Source organism: Opisthorchis viverrini (genome assembly GCF_000715545.1).
Source record: "Opisthorchis viverrini unplaced genomic scaffold opera_v5_9, whole genome shotgun sequence".
Classification (NCBI taxonomy): Eukaryota; Metazoa; Platyhelminthes; class Trematoda; order Opisthorchiida; family Opisthorchiidae; genus Opisthorchis; species Opisthorchis viverrini.
This window is the reverse complement of record NW_008751665.1, coordinates 1,307,448-1,329,729: the sequence shown is the minus strand read 5'-3', so window position 1 is coordinate 1,329,729 and position 22,282 is coordinate 1,307,448. Positions and strand designations below refer to the sequence as shown.

Sequence of the window (22,282 nt, the reverse complement as noted above, 5' to 3'; positions counted from 1 at the left end):
TTTGTAACATGCAACCTCTAAAATTTAGTGGCATCACTGAGGCGTGATTCTATTTTGCAAATATGCTCGAAGGTGTAACAGAACGAAACTAGCCCATTGGTCTTATGGATCCCTCACATTTTTAGTCCGGAGTTTGACCGGAGTTTGTATGGTAAGTTCAAGTGTTGCAAATTTTAATGTTTGTCTTTCTATTCAGTCATTTGCTTCTTGCTTGGGGTAAATATCCATTTGTCTCCAGTGTGACGGAATGAGACTCCGTTGAACTAGATACAGGCTCCATAATCTTACCTATTTTTGTTAATTCTTGGAATGTGTTTAGGCAGATTTTTGCGATCCCCATCCACGGAATTATTCAGAATTCAAAGCACAAAAAACACAGAACAGCAGTCCCTTTTCATGGGGACCTCCCACCCAAAATAAAGCTTCCCATTTTTGCAAATCCCCCCTAAAGAAGAGTGATTTTTCTGATGGCTCCTCTGTGGATCTCTCCAACCTACGCAAATAATCACGATCGTATGTCTCATCAAAGCTCAGTTCCAAACAAAGGAACAGTGGATGGATGACTCATTCACTGAAGGAAGGATATATTCGACAACGTAATAAGAAAGGACTGACACGAATGAAGGCATGAATAATTTTTTGCAACAGTATTTTCTGCGTATCACGAACAATATAGTAATCTGCATATATGTAGCGCACTACTCATAAGGTTGCTGAAAATTTGTCGACAGTCCCCGACCTGTTTCGAGCTTCTTGGGGTTCATCAGCTAGGCAAAGTCCCAGAATTTCCGTCAACCTTAAGTTCTACTTCAAGCATAGTAATCTGTTCTTGGTAACAAGCTCTTAGTTTGATGCGTAGCCCTGTTGTCGTTAAGAAATGACATGTTCGTGACTTTGAATTATTCTGACTGCTTCCGGTTTCACCTTCAACCAAGCAATAACTCGAAGTAGGAGAAAACACTGGAAATCACTAAGGCGTTTCTAATTGTTTGAGCAAATCCAATATCCAGTCTGCAAATGGCTTGAATTAGGAGCAGGAGATCAGTAGACTGAGTCAATAAAAAACGTTCACAAATACGCATCCTCCATCGTGAACTCAAGGGACTATGCACTGAGGCGTTACCCACAACAAACGGCCTCAACAGAGAGTGAATTTAGTAAGGCCTTGGTCACCTGATTTTGATCAAAAACAGCTGATCAAACAAATGAGGATCAGCTGATTGGCTGCATGAATCAATAGAGAGATATGGGTCTGCGAAACGATCCATGCTGCCATCTGAACAAGTTCAAGCATGTGGTGTAACCACACATGAAACCAGTAGGTGCCCTGCGATGCTAGCTAACAATGCGACCGCCCCATCTTTTGTTTTGAATTTGCGTTTTCGTGGTTTACTACGCGGGCGCTCAGCATTCGCACAATGGAGTTGAATTTTCGAAGGCTACGACGCGTTCCTGTTGGACTAAAAGAGACCGGCAATTGAGTTCAAAGTACGAGTTTAGTCATGAAAGCTCCATCTAAGCATCCCGGGTTATCAGCGATGCTAGGAGAGGATTCCACCAGACTTTTTCCACCACAGGTATGATTGCTTCAGTGGACAATGAAATTCGGTGGGCTGCAAAAATATGAATGTAGATTACGATGATCTTTGGTTTGGGCACATACGCGACAAAATGCAATATTTTGGCGTAAAAAGTTTTACTCCACTCGCAAAGGTTTTGCAGCTAAGAGCACTGTGCAGCCAACGGGTCCCTACTACGCGTGAATTCTACAGTATTGGTTGGATCGATTGGACGACTTTAGTAAACAGGACCGTGGGAAAGCCCACATTGGAATTATGGTGTCAGTTTGCTAACAGCCGTCTTCGTTTGAACACCAGATATTGTTAACTGGATCAGGTACTGAATCGGTTCATGTGGCCTCACAGGTTGTTTTTTCGCTAATACTAATGTCGGACGATTAACAATTCACAAAATAGGATTTCACGTCATTGGAGTTGTCTTGAAGCCCAAGAATAGTTATAAAAATAATTGTGATACTATAGTTTTGTCAGAAATGCATCAGAAAAATTCAGGATATGATATCCATTGATCGATGTGAGGACCTTCAGTAGGAAAGTTCCACATTAGGAAATTGTTGATAAAGGTGGACTCTCAAAGTTGGTGCGTGTAGTGGGTTTTTTCGTTTTCCGACCTACTCAGGCTCAGCCATGTGCCACGCACGCAAGAATATCGTCCACAGAGAAAAGTTCGGTACCTGCTCCAGAATGTCACAAGCTGTGAGGTGGGCAAATTGTGACTTGGCAGAAAGGTGTGAAAGAGATTAGGAAGAAACTGTGCGTTGTTGGATAGGGTCTCCGCGGGTGACTGGAGACTGGTGGCTGGAAATGGTGCCTAGTCGCTGTCAATGGTATTCGTGCTACGTTACTTTCCAGATTGTCTGATCCAGCGTTTGGCGGTGTATGCATCTCAGACTACTTGGAGTAGACTAATACCAGGTGCTTCCTTCATCCATTTTTTTCTTTTTTGCTTTAGAGCTTTAAATGTAAGTAGATAGACTTTGAAGTTGTACGGCGGCAAGGCCTCAGTTTCGGCGCCTGTGGCTGACCATGCTGGTGATGAGGATATATGGTCAGCGCGTGGTTGACGTGGCAATAACTTCCAGAAAACTCCAAAATGCTGAGGACCTCAGCAGTTTTGATATTTTAACGCCAGGAATACCTAGTTGTGATGAGTTAATCAGTCAATCAAATCATCACCTATTCCATAATGAACTCTTTACGTGCTCCCGGGTGTAAATGAGTAACACTTACGAACTAAAGGCAATGATTCACTCAGTGTATCAGCATTGAACTGTGTTATTTATCTAATACAGTGTAGATTGAAACAGCCGTGTTTGAAAGGTGCACGTTGAGTCCAGACTATTCTGATGTATGGGTTCAAGTTGTTGAAAAAATTTAATGTCAGCGCTTCAGCCATTTTCTGTCAAATTTTGTCAAGTTTCCTACCAGACCCTTCGTTAGGGGGTATGGGTTGAACCTTATAGCTGTGCCTCATAACTACGCATAGACAGCAACCAGGAATTGGTTGCTGTCTACTGACTCTAGCGGGAGTTTTGGGAAGAAAAGAGGCCACAGTCAGTGATTTGTGTCTTCACCGCAGCATGGAACTTCACGGAGGGGCATATCAGCAAAAAATCTTGGCTAGTAAAGTTTTGGGAGGCTTTGAGACCTCAGTACCGCATTCATCCTGCAAATACAGTCATTCCATACCGAAAAGCCTAAATACACTGTGCGACTGCTTGATTTTCATTGAAACTTATCATCTCATCCGAGAGGATGAGAAACCGCGACCTCTTTACCGGTAGTTAATTACCAGACTAGTCGATAACGAGTGGCCGATCGGCACTATGACTAACTCTTATTTAGACATGACACAACACTACTCGCGCAACTCACATCACGTGGTCATGTGATGACTCGCTCCTCAAGTGAAAGCTTTGTTGGTGGAGGGCCCCCGTCAGGATTATTGTTTTTTTGTCAGCTACTTGTGGTACGTCAATAGTACGGGGAAATTGTGGACTGCGCGCTCAGTGGATTCAGAGAATGAATAAATTGTGCTTCACGTCTATTGCAGATTTTGTGTGAGCAAAGTAATGGGACAATAAGCCATCACATTTCAGCTGACAAGACTGAGTACACAAAAAGGAGCAACTTTGTGGACTGTCGAAAGTTTGGATGCAAAAATTTAAACTTTCGGCGTGAAATAAACGGGTTCCTGGCCGTACGTGTGTAGCAGTCACTCACTAGATCACGCGTCACGAACAATCCAATCACGTAACAATTCCTGTCCCACTTGCAACCTTGACCGACAACATGTACACCACAAATTCCCATCCATTCTTGTTTACGCGGCTAGCACTTGCGTCAAGCGCCAGGCTCACGAACTTTAACCCCATCAGGTCAAGTTGTATTCATGTTCGTAAAATTATCGAACACGAATGAACACCCCTCACTTTGAACTTCACACAATAAATAGATCTACAACTCGGCTCAACGACACGCGCGCACAGGACAGAAAGTCAATCGAGCTCTACAAACCTGGACGGAAAACTACGAAGCACACTGCAGAGAATACATGCCCCGCGTCCGGAAGTTCACTCAAACGACTTCCTCAAGCGATAAGTCACTTTTTGGCTTTTCCCTTCTTGCGTTGTATTTATTTTTATCAAGTGCAAATAGCTTTGTAATCATCACCATTCTGGTAAAACAGACGTTTGTTAGTGCTTGTCCCTTTCTGATAATCAACCCAATTACGTTACAACCAGATAACTAACACATGAAAGCGCACGAATGAGGAAATGTTGACCAGAGTGAACGACAGTTGTACGATCGCGATGCCTGTGTCTTTTTTCTTGATGTGATTTGGCAGTGCGAGCTGTCTCGGATAGCGGAGCCGAGAATTCAGACGTCCAATAAAATCGGTTTGTGTGATGCTGATTGGATGGGATCAGGGATGATCCACTATTGAGACTGGGCTGCTTTCTTGAACCCTTACTGCGTGCACAAGTCTACGGTAATTTGACGCCACAGTGGCTATGTTTACGGTGTAGCTGTGAGATCGATGTTAGATACGTATGAGTTTGGGAGCAAGCATGGCATTCCTTAGGTGACAGCTGTCAGTCGTATGCCAACTGAAACAAAGGCAAATGGGAATGAAGGAAGTCCATAAATCGAAGCACAGGATAATGCAGTGGTCTCAATGTTTCAGCTGGTGTCGATAACAAACATCAAAACTTCAATGGTTGAGCAGTGCTTAGCTTTAGAATCAACGGAACTCACACATGGGTCAGTGTTGGTTTCGAGAAAGCAGGAGTGTTTACATGCTGACAATTATCTGGTGTTTAACAGGGTAATTTGTCACGTGTCCACACCTACTAAAGCCCTATGTAATGCACTATTCTAAGCCCCTGGGGTTGATCGCCCGTCAATCTTGTGGGTTGATGCTAGCATAGGACCTAACTGAGGACAGTTCACTGTTGAAATACATGTGAACTGCATTATGTTATTATGTTATTCTGCTGTTATAGCCTTTACTTGCACTGTTTAGGACACTCATGAACTCAGAATTCTTTTCGCGGAGAACCCAATGCAGTAACGAACGATTTTTCGGCATGGCATTCTAATTACGGCCTGATTCTATTACAAATAACGATTATGTCCGAATAAGAAACCCTGTTGTATTCGTGAGCACACCTGCCCTCTTCGAGTGTATGCACCTATGGTGCGGTTTGTATGTCACACACTGTATGGTTGGAGCGGCCGGCTGATCTTAAGAAAATCGCTCACTGTTCCAATGTAACGCTTTTGCTACGGACCAGTACCACACCGTATTCGTGTGCTTGCCGAGCTGAAGGCTTCCTTATCCAACAGACATACACGACACATCCAGGTGACAGGGGAATGACGCACATGCGTTTTTGTAACCCGTAAAAACGATGGTCGTCCGATATCAGGATCCGAAAATGGGGTGTGTATGAGGATACAGTAAAATCTTTCAACACCAATCAGCGACTAACCGTTTCACAAATCTGACGCACACAAATGCGAACTGCGCTTGATAAAGCAGGAGCTGTATTCGTGATGGACGGAACTTGGCCACATTTCAAGGTGCGTGACTAACGTCAGGTGAATTGACACGAACATCAAACGACATCTATAAGCTCGTTAACCGTGGAATGCACAGGACATATTTAATTCGAAAGGAACGCGTTCAAATCATATTTTCTACGGAAAGTTTGATGAGAACTTCCGTGAAGGAATACACAGTTCCAGCCAGCAGCACAATCGCAGCTTAGAAACTGCATGACCAACAACAATAATATTGGTTCGCGGCTTCAGAGGACCTGAGAGTTTTGGAGACGGTAGGTCGTAGGAGGCTGTTGGCTAGTATGAAGTCCTACATTGCTCCAAGTCGACTAGCGCAAGAGTTTTCGCTTTCTTGTTGAATCGAACACTGAATTTTGCGAGGATAAGTTCATGCGCGTAGACTTGTACGCACCCCGTCGATATCGGACGACGGGGACGATTTTGAGGTCACAAAAACGCATGTGTGTCCGTTTCCTGTCACTTAGATGTGTCTTGTACGTCGGGCAGGCTGGACTTCAGACTGACAGGCACATGAATACTGTGTGGCAGTTGGTCGTGGAACAGTAAACGATTCTCACAAGATCACCCGGCCTCGCCAGGCAAGGAGCTCACCCTACGGAATCCGCCAGCGCAGTACTCATGCGCAATGCTTTTTGGCTACTTGCAAGTTTAGAGTAGTGAGACTTGTTCGTTCAAAAAGAAGATAGGCAGTTCGAATTTCCGTTACGCAACGTATCTCCAGCGCAAGATTCGTTTCATGTTGGGATCTATATTATGACTATAGGAGGCGAATATTGGTCTCGTTCTTTCCTAAACCATGATTTGATCTTTACCGGATAGCAACGTCACAGGGCTAGTCGCAAATCTTTCCCAAGCCGATCAAGCTGATAAACAATTGAACAAACCAACGTTTTGCTAATCAAGTGGGATTCCCACAAAACATTTTGAGCATTTTATTTCGCCCTACTAAGATCAATTTTTATTGAATATGGATATAATGATTACTGCCTACAAGCAGTATTGGGTTCTAAGGAAGTTCACTTGTTGATTGCAAGCCGTTTAGTAGTTTCGTACAGCCAGTCGTCATTATATTTTTTGAATATTTGAATTAACATTCAATGTGGCTGACCGGGACACCCGTATATTTTTCATCCATAGCACCCTCGTTTAAAAAGCCCTCCTCCAGAAGAGTACATATCCCAAGACTTGATTTCTGCTCCGGATTTATTCTCGTCAGTGAAGCCAATCTATGCTGAAGATCCGCCTATTACGGTGCAGTTGTGGTGGTTGATCAGATGGTCATCGACCTTGGCAGTTGGCTTGCAAATGTTCCGTCCCCAGTCTAGGAGACCTCGTCAGTGCGCAACGCCATCGGGCGCAGTGCGCGTCGTCTACTGCGCACTGACGATGAGTTGGCTTGCAAACGTTTCGTCCACAGTCCGGGAGACATTCCCAGTTCGCAACGTCATCGTGCGCACTGACGATTTCTTCTCGACTGGGGACGAAACGTTTGCGGAACAATCGCCAAGCTCGGCGAACAGATCAACGAACATATGATCAGCCACCAGTAAACACATCCGAGCTACCTATATTTTGCTACAATGACAATGGTACAGTTGCCTCAAACTTGGTGGGAATCAACAGCAGCTCGAATCCAATGGAATTCAAAGAGTTCCGAATCCGTGACCTTCTGGTTGGCGGTTGAGCACTTGAACGTTTGGTCACTATATTTTGACACATTGACAATTGTAGAGTTGTTTAATCCCTGTTGGAGATTAGCAACAGCTCAAATCCAACGAACTTCAAAGAGTTCCCGATCCGTGACCTCCTGGATGGCAGTTGAGCACTCGATTGTTTGGCCACGGTGTAATTAGCTCGCATTCGAATATTCGGTGGCAGACCCATAGTAAAGAAGCACTTTGAATCATCATTTCTGAAGTGTAACCAGTGCTATCAAGACACATCCGACCCGTAGAAGTAGCCTAGATGGGACATCCTGGAAGATGACAGTATACGCACAGAAGTGTATAAAAATATTTCCAGTCATTGTTTCCTTATTCGATTTTATTTTTTCTGCACGGACTTGGGACGCCTTCTCAATCACAGCCACACAAAATTGCTTTAGCTTCGCTCACAGTGACGAAATATAAACAGGATAACTCTGCGGGTTAATAGCGAGCACGTATCTATTGAAGAATTGGTTGGATCTGGTAAGTGAGATCCACTGGTCACAGAAGGATGTACGTCATGCGGAGATTGTAAACCAAATTGGCCGCTCCAGTGGTGTTAGAAGAGATGATGCACTTAGACTGGGTTTAATAAGTGTTTCTTTCCTAGTATGAAACATTATTTAAAAAGCACTTTGAGTGAGATTTGTCACCAGAACAAACGGAATAATTTGTCACAAAGGTGCTGAATTTTCCTCTGTTACTAGTGTTTGACGGCGACGATAACCAATGTTATTCTAGGGGGTTAGTGAACCATCTCTCAACTGAATCTCTCCTCGTATTAGCTAACGCAGAATTCTTGCTACTGCTCGCACGATCGTTTCAGAGAAGAATTGCACTTGTGCTGGGCATTTTAGGGAGTAGCTCATCTCAAAGACCCAGATGAAAGTAGGGGTAAGTACGCCACCGATCCAGAAAGCGCTCAGTTAAACAAGGGTATTTGTTTGATTGGAACTCATCAGCTATGCATGGATGGTGTCATTCAGAGAACGTTTTGGCTAGTAGTTACGTATGACAAGGCGAACCGTTCTAGATCAACTTGTCCTGCTTTGAACATGTCTGACTTCCGGTTCCTGAAAATTCATGGTCGGGGTCTTATTTGTGACTGACCTTACCAAATACTTGAGCAAAATATCTCTCTCAAAACACTCTCAAGCATTATGTTGGCCCCCACAGTCCTTTCTGATTCAAATCTATTCATTAAAACCGACTACATGAGAAATGTGATCGATTTTTGCTATTTTGTTCGCTACATGTTCATTTTTATATTTTAGATACAACCCTGTGGAGGGTACATCATGGAATGGTACTCAACCGCTGAATGCAGATGTGACANTAGATACAACCCTGTGGAGGGTACATCATAGAATAGTACTCAACCGCTGAATGCAAATGTGACAATACAAGACAAAACCGGTATTCTTGCAAAGAACCAAAAAACCGAGAATATGCGGATATCTGTGCGGTTAGCTGGGGGAAATAAGGTCAGTAAAACTCACATGTCCTCTGATAATCGAAAGAGCACACGAATTCAGGATTGGGGTCCATTTCGATCAATGACAATTGATCACATTGCTGGAACACTCCCAGTCGTAGGTTGTTTGTAAACATCCAGGAGGTGCTGACTGTGCCGATGATGAACAGGATTAGGCTCAGAATACTCGCGAGAAGGGCCAAGACCTGTAAAGAAAGAACAAACGTCGCCTAGTAACCCATCAAAAAAGGGGATCATTTGCGGTGTGTAACCAGTTTAGTGACAAGAATGGAAGTGTTTTTTGAAATTCACAAAACTACACAAAACTACTCGATGGAAAAAGTAGCGTTTTGTCTGCCCAATACAATCTGAAGCCTTGATTCATGTTGACGAGCTCAGAGTACACACGAGGGTGACCAATTCCCAAACACACTCGTTTCATATTGAAGTTCAAACCGTCTATTTGTCTTCGAGTGTCTCTTAGCTCCATCTTACTGACTCAGCATGGGACAAAGAACGGTGTTTTTGCTGTCGAACAGGCAGTAAGATAGTGCTGTTCGACTTGATTATTTTCACACTAGATACATGGACGTGTTTTGAAACATCCAGCATACGGAAGAAAGCAAACAAAACCAAAGGATAACACCAAAAAGGTAGATTTGAACTGGTATGCGCTTCACAATAAACGATGATCAGTGAACAATGAACATTGATCTTAACTGATTGTCTTATCCAAACACAAGCGAATCTTTTTATTCATCTAGAAGACCACACAAGTCATTTCCTCTGTATATCTGGTGCAGGCTGGGGTGTGAAATGCTCAAACAGACCTCATAGCAGGAACTGGGTTGACTGAATCGGTTTATGCTTCATCAACAGAGGCCCTATGCACAAGTTCGACTTCAGTCCTGTGTGTGTGACGTTCCAATTCAAGCGCTTGTACTGAAGAATCTACTGGGCGTTGCACGGAAATGACACGGTGATGATGTTTGCTGTGGACGGTAGTTTTCTCTTAGCGCCCACATCACCCTCTTTTAGATAAATCTCCTCCCACCCCAGCGGTGTTTCTTCTGGTTAGGAGGTCACATCGGAGGGTTCGAGTTTTGCTCATACTGGTCCTGAATACGAATGATATCGGAACTTGAATTCTGGTCCTGTGACTTGCAAGGCGAGTGCGTTGTGATCACACACGAGGACTGGCGACCATGTTCAAATTTGTGAAATGTGAGCGATCATTGGGGAGTAGGAAACACTTATTTGTACAGATGTGGCAGTAATTTTGTGAAATGTTTCACTTGTCTGTCCACTTGTCTTGTTCGGAGTGTCGGGCTACCATTTTTTCGTTTACGCCCAACTGCAGTTGTTGCTACAACGAGTCCCACTGGTCGGGTTGACCTGATTTAAGGCTGACGAAGGATTACAATGAGCAGGGAAACACCTTCGTATGAACACTGCTCGAGGAGCCATGGTAATCAGTGCAAATTTAATAAAGCTTCTATGAAAGTGGCAGTTATTACAACATGGAATTCGTAGCAAGTTCTGACCCGGTACTCAAGCAAGCAAACTCTCATATCCATGTGGAAAACCGTTTCCTGCTGTACCGAATTAACAACTAACTGCTGCGCCAAACGACTGATGTGTTTGATGATATTGTTACGGACCAGCTGTTTCTTCAAGGAAATCACTTAAGTGGCGCTCAAAAACCTCAAAACTGTTGCCAAAGTTGGAAGCTTGATGTGAATCTGTGGCACCAAAAGTACACTAACAAAAGGCACTTACAAATTTGTATAACGGTAAATGTCTTTGTTGAGCTCGGGATAGCTCGGTGGTTAGGGCCTGAAATTAATGACCGGACTGTCCGTGGTTTGAGCCTAACTGCAGATTCTCGCTGCTTCCATACAGGCTTAAAAGCTTGGAAATACCTCAGCCCACTTGCTTCCTATGGGCGGAATGGCAGTTAGACACCGAAAGAAGACACCGAAAGAGTGTGATATCTGGGTGACAATTAAATGGAATAATGGACAATAATGGAATATGCATTACGTAGACAAACCCGCGGAGCGCACATCAAAGCCCACTTACTACTCAGTTTCAGCAACATAAAACGAGGTTTTTAACGCCAATTACTCTGACGACTTGTTGACGAACGAGCTTTTCCGATAATTCTTCCTCTGGTCAAGGTCACCTGATACGGTCCAGTCCACTTCTAATTTTAGCTATATCTTATAACCTTGTATTTGCATTGACCGAATTACCGAAAACACTCGCTTGTCAACACTTCTTCTATCAGTCTGCTCTAAAGATCCCCTATATCCCAAGATCACCAAATTCTAAACCCAACTTGGGCACCCAAAGACGACTTCGAACTTCTACTCACTGACCTAGAACAGAAGCTATATGACTGTTCATCCAAAAGCATCCAAGGGAAGACTTCAATAAATGGATGGAGATAAACCTAAATCGTCCCTTAAAAACCGGCCAGTTTCTTCCGAGCCCTCGTAAACCTCCGGCTCAAACGGCAGTGCTTAAGTTGGCAAATATAGGATATACATGTAAGATGATGACCGTTTTGTAAGACTGGAAAATCAACTGGCTCGGAACCATCATATTTTTTAATGCGACACACTAAAGGCCTCGGATTAACGGGGCTAAAACTAAAACTTCATAAGGGAAACTACTCACAAGGCTGCTGAAAACTCTTCGACAGTCCCCAACCGGTTTCACCCTTCTTGGGGCTCATCAGGAAGGCGCAGTCCCCGGGTTTCTGTCAACCTTGTGTTCTACCCAAAATGGACTGTTTTTGAGAAATACACTCATTTGCAAATCAATTTGGTTTTCACGAGATCAACTGAATCTCTCGTTTATGATAGTCTACAACTGAGTGTGCAGCACATTCAGTCGTAGAATATCATAAACGAGAGAATCAGTTGATTCCCTCGAGAAAACCAAATTGATTTGCTGGTTCCCTCTTGGTTTCCAGACAAATAATAATGTGAAGCCATGATAGGTAGTCCTGTTGGAAGTTTGATGGCAAGGCTAGGTAGTTCAACTTGGATTTGTCTTAAGGCATCAGTACTCTGAACAAACATAGCTAGATGGTAAAAGCTGTGTTCAGTTCCTGCCTTATCCAAACCTGTGAGTTTCATCTCGAAAACAAATTTCGTTTTTTTGTGTGCTCCACTAACGAGAAATCCCTACTTGTACACTCAGCTTTTACTTTGCGGAAAAAAAACTTGAAGTGAGCAGTGTGAGAAACTCTAAACGTTCTCCCCTATTGGGCATGAAACTGCTGACCACCTTGACGTGGTGGTCGGGCTTCAGTGCTGCAATGATCCCGCGGGCTACACTGGCTTGAACTTCGTTCCACAAGGTGCAACTATGCCAGGAAGGCCAAAAGGGAGCAGCCAGACCAAGAACAGCGAGACCCCGTACTACGAGTAATCGTGCTACGAGGCGGTCTGGGGGTAAAGTCGTACTGTCCTCTGCGACAGGAGTGTGAAGGCAGTAAGGTGTTTCCCCCAGGCGACCAGCATGTCCATATTTATGGAAGCTGCGACGCTGCCTTCCCCCGAGGAAGGACGGGGACTCCGATCACCCAACGGTTGATCGTGACCGCCGACCGGTCGGAATACTTTTAAGCAAAGAGCCCGGTGCTGCTCAGAAGGCACCTAGTGCGCGCAGCCGCATCAGGAATGAGAGAGTAATGTCTCATTCCCTGCGCCTTCGGGTTGAGCCACCTCCCTGCAGCCGAGATGGTCAGACTGTTGAGTCATCGGCTCCGGGGAGAGTCCCCAAACAAAACCCTACTGTCCGCTACATTGTAAGACCCTGTTAGAGGAACCTGAATCGCGAACGATCTAACAAGACGAGCGGTTAGAAAATTTGTCAGATACTCTGGCACCGTATAATCCCAGAAAAAAGTAAAGCCAAGTGTCGACAACAATGCGCAGTGACCAGTATTAAAGTCTTTGTGATCTCTTGGTTGGCACTATTGGGCTATTTAAGTAAAACTGACAGTGACTGACAGTTTTTTGCATCGCCATTTAAGAGCAGTTGTCACAAAAGTCAAGTCAAGGTAAAATTTAAACTTTATTCAGAGAGAAGACATTGTATCGATCAACTAAAATGCCCTTGCGAACACAATGCCTAGCGTTTCAAAAAAAGATTCTGTTCCGTCTTTTGATCTTATTTGTCGTTTCGCATGTAGCGAGGCTGATTTTAATTTGAGAGGCGAACAAAGAGAACCCATTATGTCACAGGAGCAAGCTTTTCTTGGTTACGGAACAAGGCCATTAGAGTGACATGGTCGAACTTTACCATCGCCAATTGTTAGACATGCCTTCAAAACAAACTAGTTCGTTCATATCTACTTGAAGCTCTGCTGGGATGTGAACGGTTGCTTATATTGGAGCTTGTTAAGCCTCTATTGATTACTTGCCACAAATCAATGCTTTCCGCTCTAAAGTATTAGACATGCCTTGGTCTGTGTGATAAGTGGAATCACCCACTATTACAAAAAATGTGCTTGATCGCTTTTGTTTGTTATTTTTCACCGTGTTACCTGCGTAAAAAATGATCAGCCTGTATAAAATGGTTCCAGATCGCACCTTACGTAATTCTTCCCCGTTAATCGTGCCTGAATGTGTGACACGAGAAACTAAAATGTACAGAGTTCAGTCTATGAGAATCGCTGAGTTTATTCCAATCAATGTGTGGGAAGTACAGTCTTGGGAAATGCCTCTAAGAATTCATGAAGTGACACTGGAAATTGTAAAAGGCTACACGCATCTCGAATTTTGTATTACTCATGGGATTGGCATGACGGACGTAGTGGACGCACGAATCTCCAAGGTCAGACTTGCTTTCGCTAAGTTGTGCAACTTGCAGCCTCAAGAGGGCATATTTCTGGACCACAAAGAACGCGTATATTAGACTGCAGTCAGGGCTGTATTGCTTACAGATGCGAGAATTGTCCTCTTTTGGGCGGAGCATATGTAAAATCTTTACTGCCCGATGTCTCACGACTATGGCTGGAATCGTCTGAAACCAGCAAATTCAACATGAAGTGATCAGGATAAGGGTCTTGGCTGAAGCAGACGACGATTTTCTCAAAGAATACACCCAGAACTGCAAACTGGGATGGCTGGATCGTGTGTTATGCTTGCCAAGTCGTCACCTGCCAAGAACAGTGGTGCTTTCCGTACCTACTTCAAAGTGGCAGAATTTTACATGGTAGAAGGGAATGAGGGATGTCTTGAGAGGGTTTGGAACCAGTATTCATGTTTTACTCCCGCGATACGGTCCACATGAGCCTCTGTATGCCTGGCCTGTGATAGTGAACGGATATAGTGGCCAACCGATTTCAGTGGCATGCATGCTAACAGTTTCTATCCAGTTTGTATGGCTGAGTGGTGGTGGTGTAGGCTTTGTTCAAATAAACTGACGTGGTTATGCGGCATGAAACTCCAGTGTTCTCATCAAGTTTTTCTCATAATGAGGATGATGAATCCAATTATATTTCCTCTTCTTCCATCTCGAGGACCGTATGACCTGGTTTTGCAAGAAACTCACCTGGAACCCAGCTGAATTTCTCGTTTTTGATGTTCATAAGCAACTGAATGTGCTGCACCAGGCCACCTCGTGTTTCATTTGGTACGATATTCGAGATATCGCAATACATGTATACACCTGATACACTAATCATAAGGTTACTGAATATTACTCGATATAAACGAGAGATTCAGCTGGGTTCCAGGTGAGCCTCTCGTTTTTATCGAAGAATTTGTTTGCAACGGAGTATAGTTCGCTGATTTGGTGTAATTTGGGTTCAAGTAGAAGACAATGTTGACGGAAACTCGGAGACTGCTACTATATGATGGGTCCCAAGTAGGGCGAAACCGGTCGTGGGCTGTCAAAAATTTTCAGCAACCTTATGAATAGTGCATTGTGTCTATACAAGGTCTCTTTAGTTTTGAGCCTGCTGCGGTACACAGCTGGATGAAAAAGTAGTGTGGCGTCGCAAATTCAAAATGGACCTGTTTGGCTGCATAAAAAGCGATTCTGTTCTTGAAACCATGGAAGAGGATTACTGTAAGCGATCAGAATAAAGTGATAACCAGGTTGGGAGAAAAAAGACAAATTGGCAACAATCGCCTGAAACGAACTCGAATGAAGTTCGCGTTCCATCGAATAAAACTTCATCACAATGTGAACAGATATGATTTGCAATAGGTGATCGACTCAAGCAGCGCAAAAGTCAAACAACTTTGTTTGTACAAATCACTCATTTGATATCTACCAATCAAGCAAATCAAAATCAAAATAAAGGGTAAAATGCAAGTTAAAAGGAGTGAACTTTTTCTGGCAACATCTAATAAAACCCACATTTACCCAAACATCTTGAAAAGAGGATAGTTTTCACGGTGAAACCGCCTTTGTCCTCAGGCGTCAAAACGACCTCGTCTGCATTCCGCCCCGCTTACTTATAGAGCAAAACCAAGGAGATTGTTATCTTCACGAGGCCAAACATTTGAATACATATAGTATTGTTATGGTTCACATGTTTCTTCCCAAAGATGGCCAAGAACAGAAGGTTAAAAGCTTGTGGCGTGATTTGCTATTTACAGATTGCTTGAGGTCACGGGCAAGGCAGAGTAAACACGAGTGCAAAGAAAACTGTGGATGACCTGAACAATTTTGTTTTCCAAAACACATTATCCTGTAAAAGAAGGCCATTCAGGATTCTGTACATGCAAAACACAAGGTGCGTCTTTTTCAGATGCCAAACGAGGCTGATGGTGTAGCAGTCAGGTGTTGAATTCAATGGTATTTGGCCCCAAACGAAATTTAAAGTTGAGTGAAAGTGAGGACTGGTTAGAACTGTCGACCAGATGGAACTATCTGATTGTCACAGGTAGTAACAAGGCGATATTCAAAATCTAGCAAATCACACCTTTTCTTTCCATTTTGACCGATTTATCTCCATAGTTTTACACACGGAATTTCGGAATGGAATTTTGTTCAAGTAACACATGTCATGTAGCATGCGTTGAGCACACTACTTACGAGGTTGATGAAGACGTTCCGACAGCACACAGCCTGATTCATCCTTCTTGGGACTCATTAGGTAGGCACAGTCCCTGAGTGGCAATGTTGTGGAATACAGGTAGCTCGGGTGCGCTGCTTGGGTTGTTGGTCTGTTCACCGAGTTTGGCAACAGGACTGCAAACGTTTCATCACCAATCGAGTTGAAACGTTTGCAATCCTATTGCCAAGCTCGGCGAACAGACCAACAAGAAAACAGTTTCTGAGTCTCCATCAACCTTATGTTCTTCAATTCATGAAGGGTGGAACCGCTGGTGTCATGCAAACGTTATGTTAGCCGGTAATCTAAACGAAGTTCACTCAAAACGAGTTCTCTCAGGTGATTTCGAGTCACTTACTGAAGTTGTGCCTGGGGTTGTCTAAAAACGGTAGTACTCTTGGATAGCTGTTTACAAAACAAATGATGTAAAGTGGTGCTGCTAAACCAACCGATTATTTATCGTGGGTTGATTGTCACAAAGAAACCGATGAGAGGAGGGAAAGAATTGTTCTCTTCAGTGGAACATTCTTGTCCGGCATGAGGGTGGAGGAGGGTATGAGGAGGAAAAACCCAGAACTGAATTCAACCCAAAAGAATCAAGTTCAAGTTAGCCTTGTTGTTTTTAGATTCGTTATGTGCCCACTACTGTCCTCTGTGTAGAGCTAGGTTGCTGGAACTAAGTCTCATCTACTGGGAACTGTTTGAAAACAAAGTTTCCAGACGATTCGCACCAACATTGTCAAATTTCCGTTCATGTTTGCGAACCCATGAGAAAACCTACTTGTTGACTAAAACACTAGATTTGCTATGCTGTGCTCTCATCGTTGCGATATTTCAAATAAGTCTTGGTCAAAGCGCGGTTAGTGAGTGTTAGTAACACAAGGAGGTCTATCACTGTAGTACCTTCTAGTCCACTTATGCATAAAAGTGCTTTTCGCGTACTTAGTAGTACGAGCGTTGACGTCTTAGGTGAATGGATGCATATCAAATAACCAAACCGCTTGAATAAATATACCTATTTCTAGGTTGAAGTTGACGGACACTGAACAACCTCGCCTCTCTGAGAAGCCGTAAAACTGGTCATGGACTATCGAAGAGTTTTCAGCAATTTTCATAAGAACTGTCAGACAAATCAATGCTTATTCTGTTCTTACTCCGATGTGTATTCAGTCTTATGCTGGTAAAACGTTGTTTATGTCATCCAAAACAGCTTTGTTGAACACGGAGGTTGCTTCTGGCCGAGAGGCACGGCATAACTTCGACCACACTAACTCTTGCGTATCCGATGAGAGAACCACTCTTCTAAGAATGAATATACCAGTAGATTGCCCTATGCTAAGCTTTTCAGTTTTCATCCGCTTTCATCAGTTACCAGTTACCAATATGAACGTCCTCGGCGGATTTATTCCTGTCCCTTCTTATCATTCATTATGGGGACAACTGTTCTTCAGATAGAATGATTTGCAGTCCATCAGTATCGTAACGCGTATACGTGAAACCACGTTGATGTCGTGGGATGCCGCAGTGCTGTCAACTTGACGGTTTTTTTTATTTCTGGCTGTGCAAAACTTTTCAAGCCAAAGCATTATGAATCATGGAAAAAATAATTGCTTGTGCTTTATGGGGCAAGGCGCACTTCGTAAGAGGTGTTAAAAAGACGTCTCCCGTAAATTTTCTTTCGCTGCTTGCAAGAGTTACACGTGGAAAAACGAGGATTGCATCATTTTTAGTGAAAGAATCGATAAAATATATGCAAGGGGTTCGGTTGATTAGTTACATACTGAGGGAATTCTTGGTTGCCTCTTACCTGTGCGAAGTAATCAGTGCTCAGTAGCTACGAAGAAGGAAATTGAGTCATTTACCTACGTGAACCCTCCGAGGAATTCAACCCGAAAAATCAGCTTCATATGCGTTCCTTCACGCACAGACTGACTAAAAACCATGGGCGAGCCGGAATTCCTCAGTCACCACATATCCGTCCATGTAGCCAATTTAATGTAAATGTAAATTTGATGAGACCTACTCAAAGGACATCAACCGAAACTCGACACATACCATGAAAAACAATGTTCACAGAAAGGATGTAAAATGTTATAGTCTGAGCTGTCCTTCGGTGTTCCCGATATTGATGACCTATCTGCATATTGCACGTGTTCTCTGCTTCTAGTTGAGATATCAGCTGGAAACCTTATTTATCAGCCTAGATAGGTTCACGTCATCTCAGCTCACAAACACTCTGCAGCCTTAAAGAACGGCATGCAGGTATTGGATAAGGCGGTGATGAACCACTACTCCATTCCTATTAAGGTTGAGTTTTTCGGACAAAACCGTCTTTATGCAGACTTCATATTGAAGTAAAACAGCTTAGATATCTGGAATTCGATCAAAGCTCAGAACAGACTCTTAATCAGGCGTCTGTTGCTAAAACAAAGTGACGTTACCAATCTAGAAAAGCTTATTTCATTAAAGTGTGCAACTACACCAATTGCCGCTGACTCCATCGGTCCTGCATACAAAGAACTGAAAAACCGCCTCGAAACCCAGTCCACTTGACCTGACCACATGCATCCAATCGTTTCACAGTCCTGGGCTACAAAGTTTTCTGTTCTCACTCTCCATCTCTTCGGTCGAGTCATCAACACGTTGTACGCCGTCAGCGCATAGAGGGAGCCCAGAATTATAGCCATATCTAAATCATTCCTCCTTGTGGTTTCGCTAAATACCGTCAAACTTTGCACACCTTGACTTGGTGAAGCTGATGCTAAGTATCACGCAACTCTCACTGGGTGTCCCTAGGTAGATGTAGTAATTGTATCAACCCAACACACCAGCATCTCTTGATGGCGGTTACTTCGTAGGGATTTGTCAAATTCTTCATTTCGTTCCACTCCTCTATCGCTAGAACCAGCGTAACTTCCAAACAAGTGTATTGTATTACAAAGAAATATGGGATATTATTCTTCCGCTTAACAGGAACCTATTGAGTCAGCTGGTTGGGAGTAACTAGTGAAACGACAAAGGAACTCATGGGCAAATCATTTTGCTATTCTTCAACTGAATATGCTGAATAAAGGCCGTCTCGTTTTCACTCTATCCATACATTCATTTCTGGTTAATGCCAGTGTGACTTGCAAACAAGTGTATTTCACCATTTACATACAGTTGGTTGTTCAAACAAAACATAAAGTTGATGGAAACTTGGGGACCATGTCTAAATCGCTGGTCTCAAGTTGAGCATGACCGGTAGTTGGCTTTCAGAGAGCTTTCAGCAACCTGTCAAGTGTTAAGTAAACGCTCGAATGTTATCAAACACGAGGAACACTCCGAGTTTAGGCTCAATTATGGGTTACAGGAGATTTTGCCGAAGGATTGAAAGGCGTTTTCTTGAGAAAATCATTAATTCTGGATTCGATCCAAAAGGGCCTGCCTGTCTTTGTTTTGAAGGGCATGCATGGACTGTTCCTTGATCGTCCACCCGCTGATCTAGTAAGATCGTAGCCTAGAGGAAGATGCACTGTGATACTAACAAGCATGACTTGTGTTCATAAGGTATTTACAAATCCATCCAAGTTTTTTATCAACCATTTCCATTTGATTGCGATTCTTCAAATGTGTTGGCAATCAAACCCCGAAAAATCCCAATTTCTTGCCAACTAAATGTTTTATTGGAGAGTGGAAGTTTGGTAAATTTTGAAAAAGTATTTCAGAAAATTGCCAAAAATGAGTCGTTCATTGAAAAAATAATAAGAGTCGTTGAAATTCTGGAACAAAGACTCGAAGAATACCAAATGTTTGCTTGGTTTTTCAGCTACTTTCCGGCCATTCGACATTTTTAATCGAACATGTAAACGCAAAACTCACTCCTATGTTTACTAGTCAAGTAATTTAATGCGAAATAAAGCAAAGCGATCATCATCATCATCGTAGTCTATCATTGTTATTTGTTATTACTTCTGTTATCATTCATCACGTTAGTTGAAAAAACGGCAAAGGAACCTAATCCTCGCCATGAAGTTGCTAGCCTTACTCTTCATAAACGAGAAATTCAGCTGGGTTCCGAGTGTGCCTCCCGCAAAACCGAATTGGTTTGCAAATGAGTACATTTAACTGAGTTCCTGCAATTTACGTTCGAGTAGAACATGAGTTTGACTGAAATTCGGGTGCTGCGCCCACCTGACGAAACCCAAGAAGGGCGAAACTGGTCGTGGGCTGTCGAAGAGTTTTCAGCAACCTAATGAGTAGTGTGTTCACTCAAATTTATCTATTCGGTGTGGACAGTAAGATNTCTTTCCCTGGCTGAAACCAGTTCAAAATGCCCACAAGCTTCCACATCATCAAACTCTGCTGGTTGGTTTATTCACCGAACTTGGCACCTGGGTTGTAAACGTTTTTTTCATAAATGGAGAAAATAACCGCGTGCGAATGAATGAGCTAATGGCATTATGAAGTCTCTCTGAGTGGTGGCGAAACGCTTGTAACCAAATTACAAACCACAGCGAACAAACCAAGTACAAGACAGCGCACCCAGTTTACATCGGCTGTCGCATTATGATGTCTCTCTGACTGGTGGCGAAACGCTTGTAACGAAATTGCAAACCACTGCGAACAAACCAAGCACAAGACAGCGCACCCAATTTACATCAGCTACCATCAAGGCTGTCAGAATACACTCACCACAAACCTACTGTTTACCTATTATGCTCTCGTCACTTTTCTGACATACTGCGATCCGCACTTCGAAACCATAGCGCCAGTTAAGTGACCGAAAATGCTGTGACGCAAACTAATATCACAGTGAACCTACACTATGACGTCTGGTCTATGCAGAACCGAGCGACAATAGTAATAACGCGAACGGACAAAAAACAATCAAAGAACAGGTGACTATTGATTGACGGAAATACTTTTGGCTCGATCAAATATAACCAAGCAAGAGGGAGAGAGAAGGACACAGGACTGTCTGTCCACTGCAACACTGTTCCCCTATGGTACTATCCAACAGGAATTTATGGCACAATTCGCATGCGTTATGAAGTAATAAAACTTTTGATCGTTTCACACGGAATGTTACAACAAACTGTGTCCAGATGTTTCTTTTCAGTTTATTACTTATTATACTAACTAGTAGTACTACTAATATTACCATTGTTTATTATCTAACATTGGTTAACGATTTTATAGAAGACGCCACTCTCATTCTGCGCTTAATATCAAGGAGCTACGAAGTACTGGTTTTTACTTGAATTGATTTACCGGGTTTTCAGTCGGTAGACTTTAATGGTTGGAATGAAGAGAAAATATTAGTAAGGCACCCATAAGGATTTTCTCTAATTATCTTCCACCAAGGCGATCTTTCGGGTAATCCCTGAAAAGAGTCCTGATTCAGCAAGAGATTCAGTTGAGTCTCTCGTGAAAAGCAAATTGATTTGCAACTGAGTGTATTTCGCGAAAGTCTTCATTCTGGTGGCAATATAAACAGACAACCCGTCTTTCTCCTCGTCCAAAGTATACAAATCTTAGACGAGGACCCCAAAGGGTGCCCCCATTTCATACTGGGATCCTTTGGTATGATAAGTGGAGCTGCTTGTGAGATATGCGGTGATTTCAACTATGCTTTGGTGTTCTCAAGGGACCTTCCGAGTTTCCATCTGGCAACACCACAAGCTACAAGGCAAGTAAGAAAGCAACCAACCAGCATACCAAAAACACAAACGTACAGACAAAAACAAGCGACACAAACAGGTAAACAAATAAACAATAAACAAAAATAAACAAATAAATAGATAAACAAACATATAAAACCGAACGCAAAGGTCGCTGAACGAATGCTTCTTCAATAAACTGGTTATCGTTTTCAACGGATACACCCATCGGCATACCAATGCTTTTTTCACGGGGACTCACCTGAAACCCTGATCAATGTTTCGTTTGTGATTTTCGTCAACTAAAAAACAAACTACATAAAAATTACTATGTTTGCCAGGTTGCTTGCATTTTTGATTCAAGTAGGTTGACGGAAACTCGGGGACTGTTCTGTTCCGTTGATCCCTAATTGAAAGGACAAAACTGGTTGTGGGCTATTGAAGAGTTCTCAACAACCGTGTGAGTAGTTTTCTTTTTGAAAGTAGACTTCGATATCCCGAATATCGTACCAACTGAAACATGAAGCGGCCTTTGTGCAGCACGTTCACTTTTGAAGAATATCATAAACGAGAGATTCAGCCGACTCTCCCGTGAAAACCAAATTTATTTGCAAATGAGTGCATTTGCCGAAACCAGTCCAATTTCGGTCCAAGTAGAACATAAGGTTGACGGAAACTCGGGGACCATGTCTAGTTATGAGCCCCAATTG

The 22,282-nt window shown here is 43.0% G+C and overlaps 1 protein-coding gene across 1 annotated transcript in view; it reads right to left on the bottom strand.

Moving 5' to 3' along the window:
* T265_00871 (hypothetical protein) overlaps nucleotides 1-22,282 on the bottom strand; it is a gene marked incomplete at both ends in the record, with an annotated part of 36,114 nt that overhangs the window by 10,406 nt on the left and 3,426 nt on the right. The window contains one exon of the mRNA XM_009164766.1: nucleotides 8,872-9,052. Coding sequence (XP_009163030.1) covers nucleotides 8,872-9,052 — 181 coding nt within the window. The remainder of the gene's footprint in view (nucleotides 1-8,871; nucleotides 9,053-22,282) is intronic.